At 25.7% G+C, this 22238-nt stretch overlaps 2 protein-coding genes across 2 annotated transcripts in view; both read right to left on the minus strand.

Annotated features, from left to right (window-relative positions):
• Positions 1-22238, minus strand: part of LOC109605404 (uncharacterized) — a 136163-nt gene that overhangs the window by 26900 nt on the left and 87025 nt on the right. The gene's annotated exons all lie outside the window — the stretch shown is intronic.
• On the minus strand, positions 14966-16044 carry LOC109605402 (THO complex subunit 7 homolog). Its single transcript, XM_020021972.2, has 2 exons — positions 15922-16044; positions 14966-15857 (listed from the first exon to the last, which is right to left on the minus strand). The coding sequence occupies exons 1-2, from the start codon at positions 15929-15931 to the stop codon at positions 15241-15243; spliced, it is 627 nt and encodes a 208-aa protein (XP_019877531.1). The 5' UTR covers positions 15932-16044; the 3' UTR covers positions 14966-15240.

Below are 22238 nucleotides of genomic sequence, written 5' to 3' on the forward strand. Positions count from 1 at the left end.
ATGTTCTGTATCGCTCATATGTAGAGCAACTTTCATTTGTCTTGATAAAAATGTACGTTCAAATATTCATATTATTGTCAGTTATACAGTATGTTTGATGGGCTTTTTAGTAGAACATTGGTTCTATGTCTTGGAATGGTGTGAGAAACGCTGCTTCTTGAATTAAATCCAATGTCGGTTAGTATATAAAAACAATCAATTTTGCCATGTAATATATTGACAAGAAACTTAAATATATTTTCAATTTTATATAAAAATGTGTGCATAAATTTTCTACATAAAGTTTAAAAAATTAATATGTACCAATATTTATATAATTGAATTAATTAATATTTTTTAAATTTATATATTAATATCTTAAACCTAATTTAATTAATTCAAAATCTACACATAATGTTTATACATTTTAAAATGCAATTATTTAATTCAATTTGTACATTTTTTACAAAATTGATTTGTTATTTTATTTAAACATTTTAATACCTGTTTGTATTATAAATTTTATATATTTTGCAAATATTTTTATATTGCATTATAATTTTTCTATAAATCTTCATATTTTTCAAAATATTAAAATTATTTTACTTCAGTTAAATATTCTCTAATTTTTATTATTTTTTAAAATAATTTTATATTTTATTTTATTTTACAATAAATTTTTTCGTATATTTTTTATATAAATTCATTTTATTTTCAATTGTATTTTTGACAGATTTAAATAATACTCTATTTATACATTTTAGATACATTTTAAACTAAAATTATTTTATTTTAATAAGTATCTTAGAATTTTTATAAATTTTTATTTATACATTTTTTTTAAATAATTTTATACTTTATTTTGTTTTATATTACAATTTTTTTTTATATTTGTATATAAAATTGAGATAAAAATAAGATTTAAATAATTCACAATCTACAAATTCAGTTTAAGTCAACTTAAATGAAATTATTTTATTTAAACATTTTAAAATAATTTTTAATTTATATAAAGTAAATATTTTAGATTTCAAAATTTCGTTAAATTAACGTATTAAATAAAAATTATTTTATTTTCATTAAGTATTCTAGAATTTCTAAATTTTTATTTATTTATTTTAATTTGTTTTATTAATATTTTTACTTTTGACAAGATTTAAACAATTAAAAATCTAAAAATTTAATTTATACATTTTTTGACATTTTAATATTTAAAAATTTAATTCAATATTTTAACAAAAAATATTTTGTTATTTACATTTATTTTAACTGTAAATTTTAAAATTTAAAAATAATTTTTAATTTTGATAATTTTTTATAAATTTTAATATTTCGATACTAATTAAATTAACAGTTTAAATTAAAATTATTTTATTCTTGTATATATTTTATTGTAAATTAAATTTTTTCTTTAATTTTTGTGTTATTTTAATTCAATTAAGAATTCAAGAAACTCTAAATATTTATTTATTTATTAATAAATTGTTTTTTTCTGTAATTTTTGTATAAAAATTTGTTTTATTTTTGATAAGATTTAAACAATTAAAAATCTAGAAATAATAATAATAAAATAGAAATAATTTTATTTATATTTATTGTTTTATTTATATTCATAATTTTCTCATGATCCAAGAGCTCTAGGCACGTTAAATCCAATGTTGGTTAGTATATAAGAACAATCAATTTTGCCATGTAATATATTGAGAAGAAACTTTGCTGACGTTTTTTCTCTTCTTACTAGCAGTCAGTCCATAGAATGTTCTTGCACCAATAGATTGTGATGGGTGTTACAAGCAGGGTACACATTGTTTTTACGAAAGCTCAAGTACTTAAGGTATCGTCGTTGAATAGATTTCAAGCTAATTTGATGGTAAGTGTAAATGGAATTCCAGACAATACTGCAATACTCCAATTTGTTTCGTACTAGTGTAGAAAACAGAGTCTGTAATGCAGTTTGAGAATTTAGCAATTTTCAGTTTCTTAAGACAAATCCCAAGATCTTGGAAGCTGATGTAGAAACTTCCATTATTTGCGACACAAAAGATAATTCGTTGTCAAATAAAACTCTCAGATCTTAACAGTAATTCTTCCTCACCAGCACGCCTCCATTTCTGTTGTAAGAAAATTTGACTGGCAATTTACGTTTGGTGTAACTTACAATAAAGAGTTTCTTTACTTTTAGCTGGAGGTTGTTACTCTGTCACCATACTATCAAAGTGTCAATATCACTTTGTAGGGTAAGAGCTTGTATAATACTGTAGACTTGATAATACAGCTTCAGATCATCAGCTAGGCTAAATCACAGCATAAAAAGAAACTTAACAAGTCATTGATGAATAAAAGGAATAATAGGGGTCCCAAGTTAGACCCCTGCGGTACGCCAGAGGGTGCAGTGTAAGTCTGAAATATAAATCCATTGTAGTTGACGTAACAAGTTCTGTTACTCACGTAACTCTCAATTAAATTAATAAGATTATCACGAAAACCAAAAATATCAAGTTTGTTTCATAGTATAGCATAAGTATGTTTTTTAATTTGTTGCTCCACTATGAGGGATAGTGTAATTATTTTGTGTTAGCGGCCCTTTAATTGCATTCCTCCAGACGGTTTACCATATACCTGTCGAAATTTTCTTGTTTTTCACACACACAAAACATGAATGATGAAATTACTGTAATTGCTGCCCACAACTAGACGTCAAAATAGATTAAAAGGTGTGTGGGTCGGGGTTATATCTTTTTTTTGTGTGCATGTGTGCGGTGTTAACGTTGTCTCTAATCACAAACGAGGAACGTACACAATATACAATTACTGTAATAACGCCTGGGATTTATAAAGTATGTAAACTAGACTAAAACGTGTCAAAGGCATACTAAATGAGAACTGGTGACGTAACGGCGCCTTCATTAAAACACTCCCCAGGCCGTTCTTTGGCCTTTATCTTGAATTCAACGTCTCAAATTGTTATAGATTTAGTTAATGTTCCCTATGAATATTGCAACGGCATAAACTGAGTCATAATTATTGTGCGAGTGGGGAGCGACAAATGTTCTGTTTCGTTGAATTTACGGCTTCAGTTTTGGATCAGAATTGTTCAAGGTGATTAAAATAGTCTTCGTGGAATTTGAATGGGAGTTATTGTGTATAAATTAAGTTAGGGAGGGCTAAATTACACATTTGAGTTAATAATAGACGAAAGTTGAATGTTCAGTGCTATACTCTTATTTCTTTTAATAAAATATTGTCTTTAAGAAATAAATTAGTTAAATATTTCAAAGCATTAATTTTTTTTTTGTCAAATTTTGAAAGTTTGACATAAAATTTTTTTAGGTATTTATATCAATGTTTCAATTACTTTAATTTAATTACTTTTTTATTTAATATTTATTTTTCTTTATAAATTCATTATTTTTAAAAATTTTGTTTATTTTAAATATTTGATAATTTTAATTTCTTTTATATTCAAGATATTTGTGGTTAATTTTTTTAAATAAATATTTATTTTTTAAATTCTATTACTTTTACACAAATTTTTTTTGTGTAATGTAAAAAAATGTAAGTCAGTTTTAATATTTCATTCCCAATGATATTTAAATCTATAAAAATATTAGGAAAATTTTAAAATTTTTAGATTTTACTAGTTTTAATATATTTTATTCATATTTTAAACATTTTCTACCATTTATTAATTCAATTTTTAATTTTTTTATGGAAATTGTTGTGTTCATCCTATTCTTTTTTTGCTTAAAACATTTAAATCTACAAAAAATATGCAAAAATGTTTTTTTTTTTTTTTAAATTTTGTTCTTTATGGAATATACAAGAATAAGAAAAGTTAGTTTTTATATTTAGTTATTTAATATAAAACATATATTTCTTAAATCTGTATAGAATTTTATTTGTTAATATTTTATACGTTTTAATATTCTTTATTTATTGTGTTCCAAAATTATTTTGTTTAAGTGTATTTAAATTGTGTAAATTTTAAATTATGAAATAATTTTTAATTTTTATATTTTTTTATACATTTTAATATTTCGAAATCTAATTAAATTAACATTTTATTTTTAATAATTTTATATCTTATTTTAAATTAAGTTTTTTTCTGTAATTTTTGTATTATTTTAATTTAATTAAGAATCTTGGAACTTTTAAATATTTATTTATTGATTTATTAATAATTTTTTTTATTTCATTTTTTATTAAACTTTTTCCGCAATTTTTATTTATTTATATTTTTATTTTATTAAAAATTTTATTTAAAATTTAAACAATAAAAAATCTAAAAATTCAGTTTAGTCATTTTTTTACATTTTAATATTTAGTTATTTAATTAAAACATATACTTCTTAAATCTGTATAGAAATTAATTTGTTCATATTTTATATGTTTTAATATTCTTTTTATAATTTATTGTGTCCCTCTTTTGCTTAAAATCTACAAAAATATTTGAAAAATTTTGGAATTTTTGTGATTCTAATATATTGTATTTCTATTTAAATATTTTTAACTATTTCTTAATTTAAATTTAATTTTTTATAGAATATAAGAGAATTAGGAAAGTTAGTTTTAATATTTAATTATTTAATACATATTAAATATTTGTAAATATTTTTAATCATTATTTAATTCAAAATTTATTTTTTATGGAATATAAATGAAGGAGAAAAGTTACTTTTAATATTTAATTATTTATTCTAAAACTTTATTATACTTTTTAAATAATTTTATTTATTCATATTTTATATATTATAATATTCCTTTTAAATTTTATTTTGTTCCCCTGTTATATTAAAAACCGCATTAATATTTGAAAAATCATTTCCTCATTCAAACTTTATTTTTTGGAATATAAAAAGAATTAGAAAAGTTATATATTTTTAAATCTGTGTAAAATTTTATTTATTCATATTTTCTATATTTTAATAATTTGTGTTCCTCTTTTGCTGAAAATATTTAAATCTATAAAATTATTTGAAAATTTTTGTAATTTTGAGATTTTATTGTATTTTATTAATTTTTTATATAATTAATATTAAAATATTTTTTTTATTTAAATTTTTATCTAAATATTTATTTTATTCATATTTTCCATGTTTTAAAATTTAATTTGCTCCTCATTTTTAAATATTTAAATCTACAAAAAATAGTTAAATATTTTTCAAATATTGTTATTTAGTTTTATTTAATACTGTATTTTATTTGATTTTTAAATATTTTAAATCATTTTTGAACTAAAATTTTCATGTTTTATAGACTGAAAATATGTAAAAAGTCAAATAATATAATATATAATCTAGTTTTTTCAAAATTTAGCTTAGAATATTCGTAACACTGATAATTTTAAGTTTGTTAACTTTCGTGAATATATTCTTGTACACAAATACTAACTATTTTCCTACAGAACTAACTAAAATAATTAAAATTTAAAGTAAGACACAGAATTATAAAATTTCCAGCTAAACCGAGATAGTTTTAATAGTTCCTGAGAGAAACTGTCCTGTTTTAAGACAAACTCCATTCCTAGAAATATGCTGTTTCCCCCAAACCGACAGTAAAACCTTAATTAGTTTTACCTATCATTCCTATTTTACGAATGACACGAGTTTATGCGGAAACGAAATAACGTGGAACAGGTAATTCATCTTAATTTCGTATTTTATATTACCGAATATAATAACAGACGCGTATAAAGTCAAATGTGAATAGTTGGATTAGAAATTTTACGATTTTAAAACAAGTATATTTTATACGTCCGTTCCGTGCATACGTGCCGATTTGTTTTATTTTCATCTGCACCGGTCGTAAATTAACGTAGGTAATTAAATTTCAATTTTATTTTTCAGATATTCCACCCTCACTAAACGGGGTAAGTACGGGCGTACACGAGAACAGTTTTTTCACGTTGTTCTTTCATTTTCAACGGCTTAATAGAAATCGCGGAGCGATACGGATGCATCTGTGTGCATCTGTATTATCGGGCCGCCGTTGAAAATGGATTTATCCGGCGCACCAGTGCGAAAGCTCTTGTTGCTTGTTACTACTTAGTAATAAATTGAATTTCTATTCGCCGTGCTATAAATAATTCCTGTCATTGTTCCGCCTGAATTATTGCAAGTAGTTTTCATTATATTTCCATCCGAGCGTTATGGACCAAAGTTTAATACACAAATTTATCGTCGGTGATGTTACCGATTGAAACGGTGCGGATTAAGGGAATTACTTTATATTATTAATCGTGTGAACATTTGAGGGATTAATACGGAATTCGTGTCTCTGTTGATTAATCTGTGTAATTATGTAGGTACAAAATTTTAAAATAAATGGTTCCTTTACTGTTTTTAATCAATAAATTAGACATTATATTAGTTCAGCAACTTTTTTAAATTAATTTATGAGATGAATAATATAATGATTAAAAAAATAAATTAATGTTTTTGAAAAAATTAAATTATTCTATTATAAAAATTATTATATATATAAAAAGCAAAATAAGTATTTAAAAAATGGTGGATGCGCAAATGATTTACATTTTTATTGTTATGTTATAAATGCTCTTAAGAATTTGTGTATATAACAAAATTAATTAAAAACAATAATATTGTAAATAAGTAAAATTTACCCCTGCTATTAATAATTGGAATATTTTTGAAATTAATAAAAAATTTTCATTTTTATTAAACAGTTTAATTAATTATCTTTGCATAAAAGTTGCTTAATTTATTAAAAGAAACATTTCGATTATATAATATAATTTGTATACATATAATATCTGAAATGAAATAATTTAAATTTGGCATAATTTTAATTTAATAATTTTTAATAGATTGTACTGTTGATTTTTTTTAGTTTTTTAAAATAGCAATATTTTAATAATAAATATAAAATTAATATTGTTTTTATTGAAAATTGGTAAATGGAAAATAAGTAAATATTCTATTTTGACTTAAAAAATTATTTTGTCATCTTTCTATACTGTATTGTATTTCTTCATATTTTCGGTGTGTTAAAATTTGTTATCAAGTATATTTCAAGTTTCAAAATTTATATGTAATATACTAGTTTAAATAATTTGTTTTTTATTCTGACACTTTATTATGTTTATTTATAGTAAATAATATTAAAATTTTTATTAATAAATGTGTGTTTTTTATTAATCTTGGCTACTACATATAAAAAATAAAAAAATATTTTTCCTTAACTTAAAATATTTTAATTTTTATATAAAAGAAATAAACTAATATTTATTTTATTAAAGTTAACACAATAAGTGAATAATTCTAACTAAAAAATACTTATTTTTAATAAATCTAATAGTTTAATATTTTTATTATTATTGAAAACGTTAAATAATGGTAGTAATGATATAGTTAATAATGATAATAAATATATTATTTTGAAATAAATAACAGGTGATTTAAATATATAATATTACATTTTTTTTTAATTAATGTGTGTGTTTTTTAATAATCTTGACTTCTACACTTAAAAATATAAACTATTTTTTCTCAACTTTTTAAAAATATTTTAACTTTTATATAAAAGAACAAAATATATAGGTTAATATTCTAAGTAAAAGATACTTGTTTTTAATAAATATAATGGTTTAATATTATTATTATTGTTGAAAATGTTAAATAATGGTTGGTTCAATTTAATAATGACATTAAATGTTTCATTTTGAGATAATTAACATATTATTTATAATTAATTAATTTAAAATTTAGACATATTTTCTTAATATTTTCTTTTCTTTCTTAATTAAATAATGTTAATTTCTGTATATAGAAAATAAAATTAAGGTATTTTTTTAACTATTAAATACATAATAAGTAAATATTCCAATTTGTTTAAAATAATGTTTATAATCAATCTAATTGTTTCCTATTTTTTATGTTACAGTTGTAAATCGTAGATAATTTATAAATAAATAAAAAAATTTTATATAAAAACATTTTAGACAAAAACTTTAAAATTGTAATTTATTTATTGTGTGAACCTTTAATAAGAAATTGAAATATTTATAATAAATAAATTTAAAATGTAGATTGATTTTCTTAATATATTAAAATGTGTATTTTTTTCAAAAATTAGCAGATATACAGATATTCTAATTTGTTTAAAAAATACATGTTTTAATCAAATAGTTAAATATTTTTTATATTTTTATCAATCCAAATATTTGTAATAAATAATTTTAAAATATAAACAAATTTTTTTATATATTAATTTTTTTCAATAAGAATATTTAAGATTTTTTTTAATATTCTTAAAATACATTTTAGCTTATTTATATAAAACATAAAATTAAAAAAAAAATTCTTTCAAAATTTAGCAGATGTATACATATTTTAATTTGTTTAAAAATTATATGTTATTAATAAATATAATAATACATATGTTATTGTTGTTATAAAATAAATAAATAATTTTTCCATAAAAAACATTTTAAGCTACATCGTAATTACTTTATAACTATAATATAAATAATACGTATGTAAATAACAGATACAAATATTTAATTTTTCGTTAATTAAAAACAAAATTAAGTAAATATTTTTTATCGTACGACTAACAGTAGGTTGTAAGTATATATGAATATGATAATTTATATTTATTTATTTATATTTTATTTTGAAATAATTAACTAAATATTTATAATAAAAAATTTAAAAGATTTTCTTAATATATTGTGTATTCTTCAAATAATCTTGGCTTCTATATGTTATAAATAATTTAATTTATTTAAAAATGTTTTTAATAAATCTACTTGTTTATATTTTTATGTTATTATTAGAAATGCTAATTATTTTAGAAATATATAAATAATATAATTAAAATAAAATGTGATATATCTATATAAGTTATTGCAATCATTATATTGTAAATTTATTGGTTGAATATTTTTTAAAGTATATACATTAAAAGGTTTTAACATAAAAAACTAATTATTTTAATTGTAATTATAAGTATGCTAAACAAAATATGGTGTATAAAATATTTAAATACAATTTGCAAAACACTTATGAATCATTGCCATAAAATACATTATTTCATTCTTTTATTACAGAAATATTGTCGTTTTACTGCCCTTGTAAACGACCAAAATATGAAATAAGTGTGTAATTAAGTTTCCTTTATTGATACACCCTCAACCACTCACCGTACAAATAACCGTTTAAGAGAAACAAAGCACTTCACAACCTATTAACTCGCCCCGTTAAACCGTCCACGTTAAACGAAAGCCCAAAACCGTTTTTAATTATTTAATAACATTCAATTTTACGACAATGGATGGAAAAATTGTAGTGCCGTGCCGTAGGTGGAAACCGACGACGTACGTGGACAGTTAGTAGCATCGGGGGCCCTTTTACAATCCACTTTAATCCATGTGTTCCACGTCCATATAAGGAGTTATGACGTCATCGTATAATCATAAATGTTAAATGGCCGTCGCTGGATATTCATTTCGTTGCTGCTGTCGCAGCAGATATGGAAGGAAAATATATTAATACGTCCATATGATACTCCTAACACACTCGAGCGGGATGACGTCCCGTTTTATTCTGCCATTCGCCGCTGAATTATCCTCGGCGTCCTTCCCATTCTTCGGGTGCGCAGTTAAGGCGGCGGCAATAATTCCGGTGTCTTACACGGCAACAAAATATTATCGTATTTAATTGGAGCGGCGGCACCGATTGACACTTCGACGGCGAAAAACGAAAACAAAACGTCGCTGCGGCGACGGCGGCGGCCTGATTGGATTGGAACTTTTATTTTAGTGTGGAAACTTGAAGGAATCCAATATAAACTCTCTTGTGTCACATCTCGGAGCTGGCTGCAACGGGGGCACCCCTCCGTTTCACGACAGACGCCGTTCCCACCCCTTAATTTAAAGCTGTCCCGGCATTAGTTCGATGGGGGGACCGATCATCCGAGTGCGGCCCCTTGGATGTCGTTACAAATGAGTCGAGTGATGCACCCACGTAGAGTCGCGGGCGGGTGAAATCAATTTTTCGATGTTTTTATGATGGCTCGACGTTTAAAACGTCGATTGGACTTGTCGGAATTGAATGGCCAACGTTCGTAAAGTTATGGTGGCTGATAAATTTTAAAAGCTTTAATTATTTTAATTGTGTATTATTAAAAAGGTTTTATCATATCGGGATAGTTTAATTTCCATTAATGCGGTCTGAACGTTTGGGGATTTTGGGACTGTAATATCATCAATCTTTATTGTGTAAAATAAATAAATGGATAATATAAATGGCAGTGATGAGATTTGAGTTGGAATTATATTGTCTATTCAGGATTTACGTTTACGTTTATATATTTTTTTAAATCCAGGCATTTCCAAATGTTTGTTTCACCTGAATTGAAATGTTTCATTGTTCTGTTCATAAAAGAGTTGTAGCTTATATTTTTTATTATGGAAATATGACTTGAATATGAATAGATTCCAATTATATTAAAATTTTCACTTTGAATACTTAAAATTATTGAGCAAAATAAAAAAATTTTGGTAACACGATAATATTTTTCCTAAAGAATTTTTATTAAACATATTAGTGAAATACTTTTACAATAATTACAAACATAAATTTTTACACATTAATTAAAAATACTTTTTTAGCAGTTTAAATACTTAAAATTATTAAACAAAGTATAAAAAATAGCTATTTTATTAGTTGCCATAATTTAAAACTGAAAAAAAGTCTTAATAATATATAAAATATAAATTAAATATATTTAAATTATTATTTTTATCTATTAATAGACATATGTAAAATTAGATTTGTTCAATTCTTAAGAATTTTCTCTCACTTATAAATTATGTATTTTTCATAAAATTTTATACAGTTCTTATAAAAAATAAGAAACGTTTCAGTTTGTTATTATAATAATAATATACAAAATATATCTAAAAATATTCAAATTTATTGATTAATTTTATTTTTTTTAATTTAAACAGTTTCTTCCTTTAAAATTTTTGGCCAGTTAGAAATCACATTTTTCTATCTAATTAGAGTATTACTGTTGTTACAAAAAGATTTTTTCAGTTGATTAAATATGCTTAAATTAGTTTATTATTATTTTTTAAAATTATATATAAGTAAAGTATAAAAATTTTATAAAATATCTATTATAGTAATTGAATCCCCATAATTTAAAACAAATTTAAATAATATAAAAAAATATATATATTAAAAATACACAAATTAATTAATTAATTTTATTATATTTTTATTTTATTTACTATATAAAATTAGATGGTAAAATTTCTGTTTAGTTCTGAATAATATATTTTCCATCCAATTGGATATTTATAGTTATTACAAAAGGATTTTGTGACAGTTCATTAAAAATGCTTCAATTAATTTTTTATTACTATTACAAATTATTTTTTGTGTAAATAAATGATAACAGTTTAAATCTTCAAAGCATAAAAATTTAAAAAATTATCTATTTTCTTTAGTAAATTCCCATACTGACTAAAACTAGCCTAAATAATATAAAATATATATTAAAAACAATTAAATTAATTAATTAATTTTATTTTTAATTTATTTATGAACATATGTAAAATTAGATTGTTCCTTCCTATAGAAATAGTGGTCAGTTATAAATCATATATTTTTCATCCAATTGAATATTTACTATTGTTGCAAAAAGATTTTTTCAGTTCATTAAAAATGCTTTAATTAGTTTATTATTACTAAAAATTATTATTCTGTAAATAAATTCTAAATGTTTAAATTCAAAATTTATTTTTTAAAATATCTATATTTTTTAGTAAATTACCATAATTTATAACTAAAATGAGTCTAAATAATAGACAAAAATATATTAAAACTATTACAATTAATCAATTGACTTTATTATATTTAGATCAGTCAGTTAAAAATCATGCAATTTCTAATAAGTGTATTATTTATTGAAGTTATTTTTCTGTAAAAAAATTTTAAATCAAAATATTTTAAGTAATCAATTGATTTTATTACATTACTAATTTATTTAAATATATAATTAGAGTGTTCCTTCCTTTAGAACGTTTGGTCAATTATACATTATGTATTTTTCAACTATAATAATTGCATTTTTATAGTTATTACAAAAAGATTTTTTCAGTTCATTAAGCTTTTATTATTATATAATTATTTTTTTCTAAATAAATTTTAACAGTTTAAATTCTTAAAATAATTAATTAATTTAAATATTTTTAACATATTTTTTGTGCATAATTTTTAAGAGATTTTAGTTATAAATTATGGGAATCTAATTACTGAAATAGATATGATTTTGAATTTTTACAATTTACTATTTCAGTAATTAGATTTCCATAATTTTTAACTAAAAACTAGTTTAAATTATGCACAATAAATATATTAAAAATATTTAAATTAATTAATAAATTTTAATCTTTATTTATATGTAAAATTAGATTGTTCTTTCCTGTAGGCTTTTTAGACTGTTAAAAAATTTAACCAATTAATTTTAACAATTATTTTTAAATAAATTTTAAGAGCATTTAAATATTTTATGATAAATATGTAAAATTAGATTTTTAATTTCTTCTGAATTTTTATGCTGAAAATTAAATCGAGAATTTTTTATCCTATTCTAGAAATATTTACAATAATAACAAAGATACTTTTATAATGTACATAAATTATTCATTAAACAATATTTTTGTAAATATTTTTTTTGGAAAATGAAAAACATTCATATTCATAATATATTTTCATAAAATATATTAAAAGCAAAATAATATACAACTTGTACATATTTAAAATCTGTAACAAATGAAATTTCCAGAGTTTTACATACAAAGTAAAAAGTAGGTGCAGCACATAAAAATTAGAATATTACATTTATTGGAGTTTTCAGGCGTGTGATATTAAATTTACACTACTATCAAAGCACATTTTGCTCTTTGCAGCGAAAAATACAAAACGGTTTTCTCTTTTAAAAACTTTTCCATTTTAACATGGAAAATCCTTGAACTGACGCCGTTCATTTTACTGTAAATAAGCGCGGATGTTCGAGCAAACATTCAACTTTAAGATGTAATAACGCCATGTGCAACCCACCCCCCATTCAGTCGTCCGCCATCATTTGTTTATTGTAGTCTACGTACGAATTTCGTAGCGCATATCCGTGGTAATATGACGGTTAGTCATCAGACATGTAAATTTGATTCCGAGATTAGAATTGTAATCAGCGAGATGCGATGTCACAGACTTCAGTGTGACGCTTACATGCTTTATCAACAATACGGGGCTTCATTCACCCTGGCACCGGGTTCACTTCACCGCCGAGCTTTCGGTGTCACACGACTAATTGGTCAATTTCTCTGCTGCACCGAAATTACAAACAGATATGTCTCTGTTTTCTGGCGTGATTTGCTCTTATTATACACAATCTCTTGTCCGAATGATTAAACCGTAAATCAAAATCAGCTTTAACAAATTTTATTAATCGAAATGAGAATTTGAGTCAATACATTTTTATCATCGAGAAACAAGTTTATTTACACCGGTCCAACATAAATCTGGTCTTCTGAAGGCGTCGAAGTCGTTTCGAGAATATTTTGATTTTTTTCGTCACCAAGAAATAAATCTGATTCTTAAGCATGAAGGTTTAATTCTATTTTCGATGGTTGCAGGCTTAGCACCGCTGATAAACATCAAGTTGTTCTAGCATAGCTCCGAATACAAATATAAATGACTATAAAAAATTACATTATTAAGCACTTTGATTGTTATTTTGATTGATATCCACGGGGTGGTTTAATGGAACAATAGCATGTGCCTTAATCGCTGTTTTCCTTAAATACCCTCGCAGGGTCACGACTTAAGGGAGTGACAGACAATCTCCTCTCTCTCGTTAATTCCGTTACAAGAAATCTTCGTTAAAACAACACTCCGTAATTAAATACCAATGATTTAATTCGATTGTGATTGCCGCCAAAATAACGAATGGGTTTGTTTTGAATTAATTGAACGAATTCATTAAGGATTCGAATTAATGGCCTCACTCCCACCGACTACTAATTAATTCTAAAGAAAGGAGAAATTAAATTTGTGAAAATAAAAATCACATCAGATATTTGATAGAGACGCTTTGAAGCGGACAATTGAACGGATACCGATGTGCATACAGTGTTAGAGACGCGGCATTAAAAAACCATCCAATAATAACGGAAACGTCGTGGGTTTTTGCTTTGTGCCCGTGCCGGGGTTCAAAGGACAAATCTTCGCCACTTCACCTATCAGTCGCGCCCCTCTTCACGTTTTCCTTTGGATTTTTCATGCCCTATTACATATTTCACATAGAAAAGCAATTTATAGCTTTATCCACTTCTATAACGTTACATAAAATATCTATCGGAAAACAATGTTACGGCTCAATTTCGGCAGGATGCATTTTTCCTGCCGGCTCGGTGCACCCACCGGAAAACGGCTTTGCCGAATCATCGTGCTTTATTATGTTTCACTGGGTTTTACGTTATATAAGTTGTGCCGCAAAATTTTCGACCATCCGAAATTTTATATTTACGTCGGACTTTTTAATAAATCGCTGCGGCTCTCGTCGGGCGTTTTGACGGAAATCTCAATCATAATTTTGCCGTGGAAACTTTCTGATGCCTTTTTAATGACCTAATTCCAAATAACCCCAATCAACCCATCAGATTTTAGACAAGCTATTAAATTATGTAATTTATTAAGCTGGCCTTTTTTAATTTAATACGTCACAAATTATTTTTGGAATTATCCATAGGATGGTTTTTTTAACACGAAATTTTAAGGTAATATGTTTTAAAGTCAGTACAAAATATTTAATTTTTTCTGTTACTTCTCTGGCCAAAAGGTTTGAAAAAAATTAGTAAGAGTTATTACATCTTTTTGAGGTCTGTCAAGTCACTTTATCTTTTCTATAAATTTGAGGTAATCTTTATCCAGTAATAATTAAATAAGTAAAAAAATTAGAAAATAATTAACCAATTTTTTATTGTCTATATACACATGTATGTAGAAAAGTTTACTATAATATTTTTAATTAATTCAAATTTTAAAATGATTTCACAATAAAATCAGAACATTATAACTTAAAACCTACAAAACACACAATATAGAAAATTCTTAATGAAATGTTTGTCTTTTATGTACATGATAATAATGTTAAAAATGTTAATTTTTAACAATTCAGTCATTTGTGTACCACAAATGTGTAACCAAAAGGGTCCACACAAATGAACTGTTACTCTGACATTGGCTCAGGCCCAGGACTGTTTGCCACATCGTCGAGCGACTCGTTCATGGACGTATCTTGCACTTTCTCATCATTTTCAATTAAACCAGCCAACGCATTGGCCGATGTCGATAACACATAACACTGTTTCCTCCTCTGGTCCAGGTCCAGATCACACTTCTTTTTCATCTCACTGAGATCCTTTAATTCCGACTGTAGATCCGTCAATTTGCTGTTGGTGTCTTGTCGAGTGGGCTCCTTGGCCACACTCTGTGCCAACAGATCGTACATGATTTTGTTCTGTTTCATTTGCTTAGCCTGTTCCAGTTCCTTTTGTTTTACCTCGATTTCCTTCTTGATGTCGGCGATTTTCTGCTCGTACTCCTTGTGAAGTTCTATGTACTGTTGTTTTTGTGCTTCGGTCGCTTTGTGCACCAATTCTGACCGGTTTCTGGACAGTTCGCACAGGTTTAACTGGGCCAGAAGCTTCTGAAAGACTTGTGGCTCTTGGGGGTTCTCTTCCGACGAGTATATGTGTTTGGCGATCATTTTGAGCATCAGATTTAAACGGCGATCGTCGCCGGTACCGTCGCCGTCGAAAAGGAGCCTCCTTTTTATCACCTCCTCTGAAAAGTTACAAGGAATATTAAGTTATGTTGAGTGAAACATCGATTAGCATTATTCTCTTACCATCTGACATTTTATATTTGTTAATTTATTATAAATAAAAAGATGTAAACACGACAAGAATATAAACTTGCTTTTTGAGGTTAGTTGGGATATGCACTTGTTTTAGGTGCCGCTAGATGTCGCAATTCCTTCTGTCATATTGATTTGTATACGAGGGATGCTTTAAATGAAGTATTCTATTCCATAAAAGTTACACATTTAATCTATTTATTCTTTAATACAATCTGATTCATTTAAATCTAATATACTTTTAATATTATATAATTATATAATTGAAAAATGTATGATAAAATTTATTTTATTAGTAATAAAGATAAATTATGAGTCCAGGATAACCAAAAAAATTTAAAATATTGAATTTCCTCTTTTTTATAAATGTCCTTGAAATATTAACATTTTTTTCAATTATTGTTAATTTATTTATAAATAAAATTGATATTGTTTATTTTTTTAACACAAATATACTTATTAAATCGAACCCAAATTATTTTTATTACATTTATTACATTTGCTAGTCCTCAAGGACTAAATATAATAAATGTTGCAGTCCACAATAAATACAGAGAAAACCGCAGATCGACTCCCGTCGGAGTTAATATCGTCCCCATTTGAATATTTTACGTCCGACACTTGAACCTTTGTTTCGAGACGCCGTTCGCAATTTATAATGCTTAAAGTGGGCACATCTTCTTTGTGCGTGCGCCCTCCTTTCCTAATTTCCGGGGGAATTATTCCTGGGGTGAATTCGAAAAAACCGTTCCCCTTTCGGGCAGCGGGTCCTCTTCCCGCCTCGTTCGGATCTAATTTGTATTTTAAATATTAATGGGCCGAAATGAAAGCTACGGAGCAATAAAAACGCACGTAAATAACGGGCCCAAGTTATAATATAATGCACCTTTTAATGGGCGCTTCAGAATATAATTTCGGGTTTGGGGCACGCGACTTTTCGTCAGTGTTTTTTCTAATGAACGAATGAGAATATATCTTCGGCATAATTTAATGATCGCATTCGGAATTATTTCAGGCGTACCTCCAGTTCCAATATAAAGACCTTTTATGGACCCTAATGATAACGATCCAATCGGCTCGACAAAATAAAAAGGCGGGACGGAGATAAAAATTCAGGTTTTATTGCTTTTAAATTTTTGCCGTTTTAGTATGATAAAGAGTGAAATTGGGGGAGAGGCCTCCAACTTTTTATTATGCTTTTATATTAAAAAATTCTATTGATATTTGATGAATTTCACTTTTATGGAAGGCTGACTTACGAAAACAGATTAAAATCGAAACGTTTTTATTCAACTTTGTTTTATTTAACTTTAAGGCTCAATTTAAACTTTCTCATTTAAGTCGATCCCACAAAGATACTGTAATAATGTTTATTTTACCTAAATTTTAAAAAAATTTGCTAGAGAGTTTTATGTACGTTGTTTAATAGTCTATTAATGATATGTTGCTTGGAGGAATAATTTAAAAAGGAAAATGCAAGTGAGAAAATCATTTTGTAATTGTATCAAAACATTTCATGTGTGGACTGTGGAACTGGAAAGTTTATGTATCCTCTTTAGTAAGCTATTAATGGCTTGTTACTTCCAATATTTCTGCTACAGAAATAATTTAGAGTCAAAATCTATTTGTAATCTATCACTGATAAAAACATTTCAGATGTAGAATATGTAGTTGAATCCACAATTATTCTGTGGAATATTGTATATTTTCCTTAAATCTTAAGAAATTTACTGGAAAGTTGAAATACTCTCTTTAATAATCTATTAATAGCTTACTACTTCCAATATTTCTCTTCCAGAAATCATTTAGAAAGAAAGAGGAAAGGATCTACATCTATTTGTAATCAATCACTGGCAAAACACTTCAGATACATTGTTGTATTAGTTGATTCCACAATCATTCTGTAAAATATTGTATATTTTCCTTAAATCTTAAGAAATTTACTGGAAAGTTGAAATACTCTCTTTAATAATCTATTAATAGCTTACTACTTCCAATATTTCTCTTCCAGAAATCATTTAGAAAGAAAGAGGAAAGGATCTACATCTATTTGTAATCAATCACTGGCAAAACACTTCAGATACATTGTTGTATTAGTTGATTCCACAATCATTCTGTAAAATATTGTATATTTTCCTTAAGTCTTAAGAAATTTACTGAAATATTGATATACTCTCTTTAATAATCTATTAATAGCTTACTACTTCCAATATTTCTCTTCCAGAAATCATTTAGAAAGAAAGAGGAAAGGATCTACATCTATTTGTAATCAATCACTGGCAAAACACTTCAGATACATTGTTGTATTAGTTGAATCCACAATCATTCTGTAAAATATTGTATATTTTCCTTAAGTCTTAAGAAATTTACTGAAATATTGATATACTCTCTTTAGTAATCTATTAATAGCTTACTACTTCCAATATTTCTCTTTCAGAAATCATTTAGAAAGAAAGAGGAAAGGATCTACATCTATTTGTAATCAATCACTGGCAAAACACTTCAGATACATTGTTGTATTAGTTGATTCCACAATCATTCTGTAGAATATTGTATATTTTTTTTAAATCTTAAGAAACTAACTGGAAAGTTTATATACTCTCTTTAATAATCTATTAATAGCTTACTACTTCCAATAATTTTCTTCCAGAAATAATTTAAAAAGAAAGGGGAAAGGATCAACATCTATTTGTAATCAATAACTGGCAAAACATTTTAGATGCAGAATATAAAGATAATAAAAAAGAAGACTAAAGAACTTCATATATGTCCACCAAGGACAACTTTGTTGTGTTAGTTGAATCCACAATTATTCTGTAGAATATTGTATATTTTCCTTAAATCTTAAGAAATTTACTGGAAAGTTGATATATCTTCTTTAATAATCTATTAATAGCTTACTACTTCCAACTTTACTCTTCCAGAAATCATTTAGAAAAGAACAGGAAAGAATCAAAATTTGTGTGTAATCAATCATTGACAAAACATTTTAGATGCAGAATATAAAGATAATAAAAAAAGAAGATTCCACAATAATTCTAAATCTTAAGAAATTTAATGGAAAGTTTATGTACTCTGTTTAATAATCCATTAATGATTGTTACTCAAAAAGCTTCTCCCGCAGGAATAATTTAGAATGGGGGGAGACAAGTAACAAAATCCTTCTGTAATCAGTCCTGAACAAAACATTTCAGATGTGGAACATAAAGATAATAAAAAAAGGAGACAAAAGAACTTCATATGTGCACACCAAGGACAACGTATGGATTTTCCCGCTTTTCCTTTCTTCCGCCACGCCAGAAATTATTAATGGCATTTATAAGATACGAGCCGGATGACTAGGATGTTTGCGGATAAATATCGGACCGCACAATTCCTATTTTCCCTTCGGATCTAATTTAGTCCGTCGGTACGGTCCGAGACTCGCCCCTCGAAATGTGCATCGAACATGCAACCGTAGCCTGGCAACCGCCAGATTACACCCCCGACCCATCGAAATTAATTAAAGAGATGGATTTATCGCGAGGCATCGAGTTTTTTTTAGGAGATTTATGACGATTATTCATTTATTCGTGGTCTTCGGCCCGCATTAAAGCCGGATCTCAACAGGTGTGTGGAATGATAAATAAATAAAACGGTGGAATTGGATAAAGGCAATCTAAATTTGGCGTTTCCGATTCTACGGTTTTGCTTTCAGCACCAAACACACATTAAACTTCAACACGTATTGATTATAGAAATAAACAATAACATGAAGCGATGCATTGTTGATCCGGCATTAAGAACGTTGCGAGGATATATCCATCCATTTCCCGAGGCTGGTTTCCATCCAGGAATTCATGCCTGACGAGGCTAATCCCAACGAAACGGCTGATGGAACGTGATCCGGACTGAAATCCGACGTGGCCCCCTTTTCCCATCAATGTCCCTCCATGCTATTTAGGTTAAACTATAATTTATGGATTTCTAATGTGCTGACTGTGAGTGGATCGTCGAAATGCTGCGGATGTTTGGCGGTTCGTTGGACGGACCACTAGTTTTCGGTTGAGTGGGACGTAATGGAATTATCAGGTTGCTTAAGTTTCAGTGGTAGTTAGGCTGATATTTAAATTTATGTGGATTGACGTCGGAGATTGTCGTTGTCGTTGTCGTTTATAACACTCAGATTAGACGTCGTTTAGTCCCGACAGTTTAGGCGCTAACTTTCAAGTCTTACTCAATAATAACAGAGTTGATGTCTACGGGAACTTTCTACTATGCTCAATTCATCTAACCCAATTTGATTAACCGGAATTCTTGGGAGTTTCTAAACTTTACCGTTACCTTGGATAATTGTTGACGAGATTGACTTAAAATTTAATTCTGATTGTTAATTGCATTGTTCACTCGGCACTGCGTTTTAAATTAAATCGGCGAGTTTGTTCTTAATGGCATTACTGGCGAGCCAGCAGGAAAAATGGACAAGTTCAAAGTTGGCATTTTTCAAAGTGCTGAAATAATCGAGTTGGGAGAATTAAGAACAAATTAAAAGATTTAACGTAAGGAATAGTTGGAGCTTAATTAAAACCACTAGTTTAAAAATTAAATGAAAAATTGCCAGAATTTAATTAGTATTCATATCTTACATTTTTTAATAAGGGGTTTCTTGACTTTATCATTATCAAATAAAAAAAATTCAAATTTATATATCAAAATTTGTTTTTCCTTCATATGTCTATATAACCTTTGGCACAATCGTCTTGAAGAAAGTTAAATTGACTTTCATACTGACATAGATATATAATATCCATTTTGTTTTATACTTTCAGCAGTCAATATATTGAATACAAATATTTGACAAAATTTAGAGTTCGTTTGTCAATTTATTACACCATCAGTAAGAAAAATATGTTTTTGATCATGTTGTTTATTTGATATTGGAGACTTATGAATTCTTGATAAAATGAGCTGCTGATTATCAAAATTGATTTTAAAATGTAGATATCATAAATATCTTAATAAAAACAGGGTATTTTAAAAATTTTTGATCATCTTGGGCTCATTGAGATTTGTAATAATATTAAAATAAATCGACCATCACCACTTCCAATTTATGAGACAATATCAAGAGATCTTATTTATAAACATATTGACAATAAAATGTTATTTTTTACAATATTTAGGAGTCATTCGTCTATTTGTTATATATAATAAGAAAAATATGTTTTTGATCAGGTTGTTTATTTGATATTGGAGACACATGAATTCTTGATAAAATGAGCTGCTGATTATCAAAATTGATTTTAAAATGTAGATATCATAAATATCTTAATAAAAACAGGGTATTTTAAAAATTTTTGATCATCTTGGACTCATTGAGATTTGTAATAATATTAAAATAGATCGACCATCACCATTTCCAATTTATGAGATAACATCAAGAAATCTTATTTATAAATATATTGATAATAAAATGCTAATTTTGACAATACTTAGGAGTCATTTGTCTATTTATTATATACAGTAAGAAAAACAGGTTTTTGATCAGGTTGTTTATTGGAGACTCATGAATTTTTGATAACATGAGCTGCTGATTATCAAAACTGATTTTAAAATTTAGATATCATAAACATCTTAATAAAAACAGGAAAATTCAGTATTTTAAAAATTTTTGGACATCTTGGACTCGTTGAGATTTGTAATGATATTAAAATAAATTGACCATCACCATTTCCAATTTATGAGACAATATCAAGAGATCTTATTTATAAACATATTGACAATAAAATGTTAATTTTTACAATATTTAGGAGTCATTTTCTATTTATTATATATAGTAAGAAAAATATGTTTTTGATTAGGTTGTTTATTTGGAATTGAAGACTCATGAATTCTTGATAAAATGAGCTGTGATTATCAAAATTGATTTTAAAATTTAGATATCATAAACATCTTAATAAAAACAGAGAAATTCAGTATTTTAAAAATTTGTGATCACCTTGGACTCATTGAGATTTGTAATAATATTAAAATAGATCGACCATCACCATTTCCAATTTATGAGACAACATCAAGAGATCTTATTTATAAATATATTGACAATAAAATGTTAGTTTTGACAATATTTGGAAGTCATTTGTGTATGAGATGGTGGTAATGAAATAAATGAAGGTCAATTTTTTTCAATAATCCTTTTATTAGTTTATATTATTTTATAAAAACAAAAAATAAGTTAATATAAGTTAATTCTTAAACTTTTCTGATAATTTATTAATATAATTTTTTGAAAGCCTTACAAATTTAGTTCTAATAGAACAATTCATTAATTT

The sequence above is a fragment of the Aethina tumida genome, chromosome 4 (genome assembly GCF_024364675.1).
Source record: "Aethina tumida isolate Nest 87 chromosome 4, icAetTumi1.1, whole genome shotgun sequence".
Lineage (NCBI taxonomy): Eukaryota > Metazoa > Arthropoda > Insecta > Coleoptera > Nitidulidae > Aethina > Aethina tumida.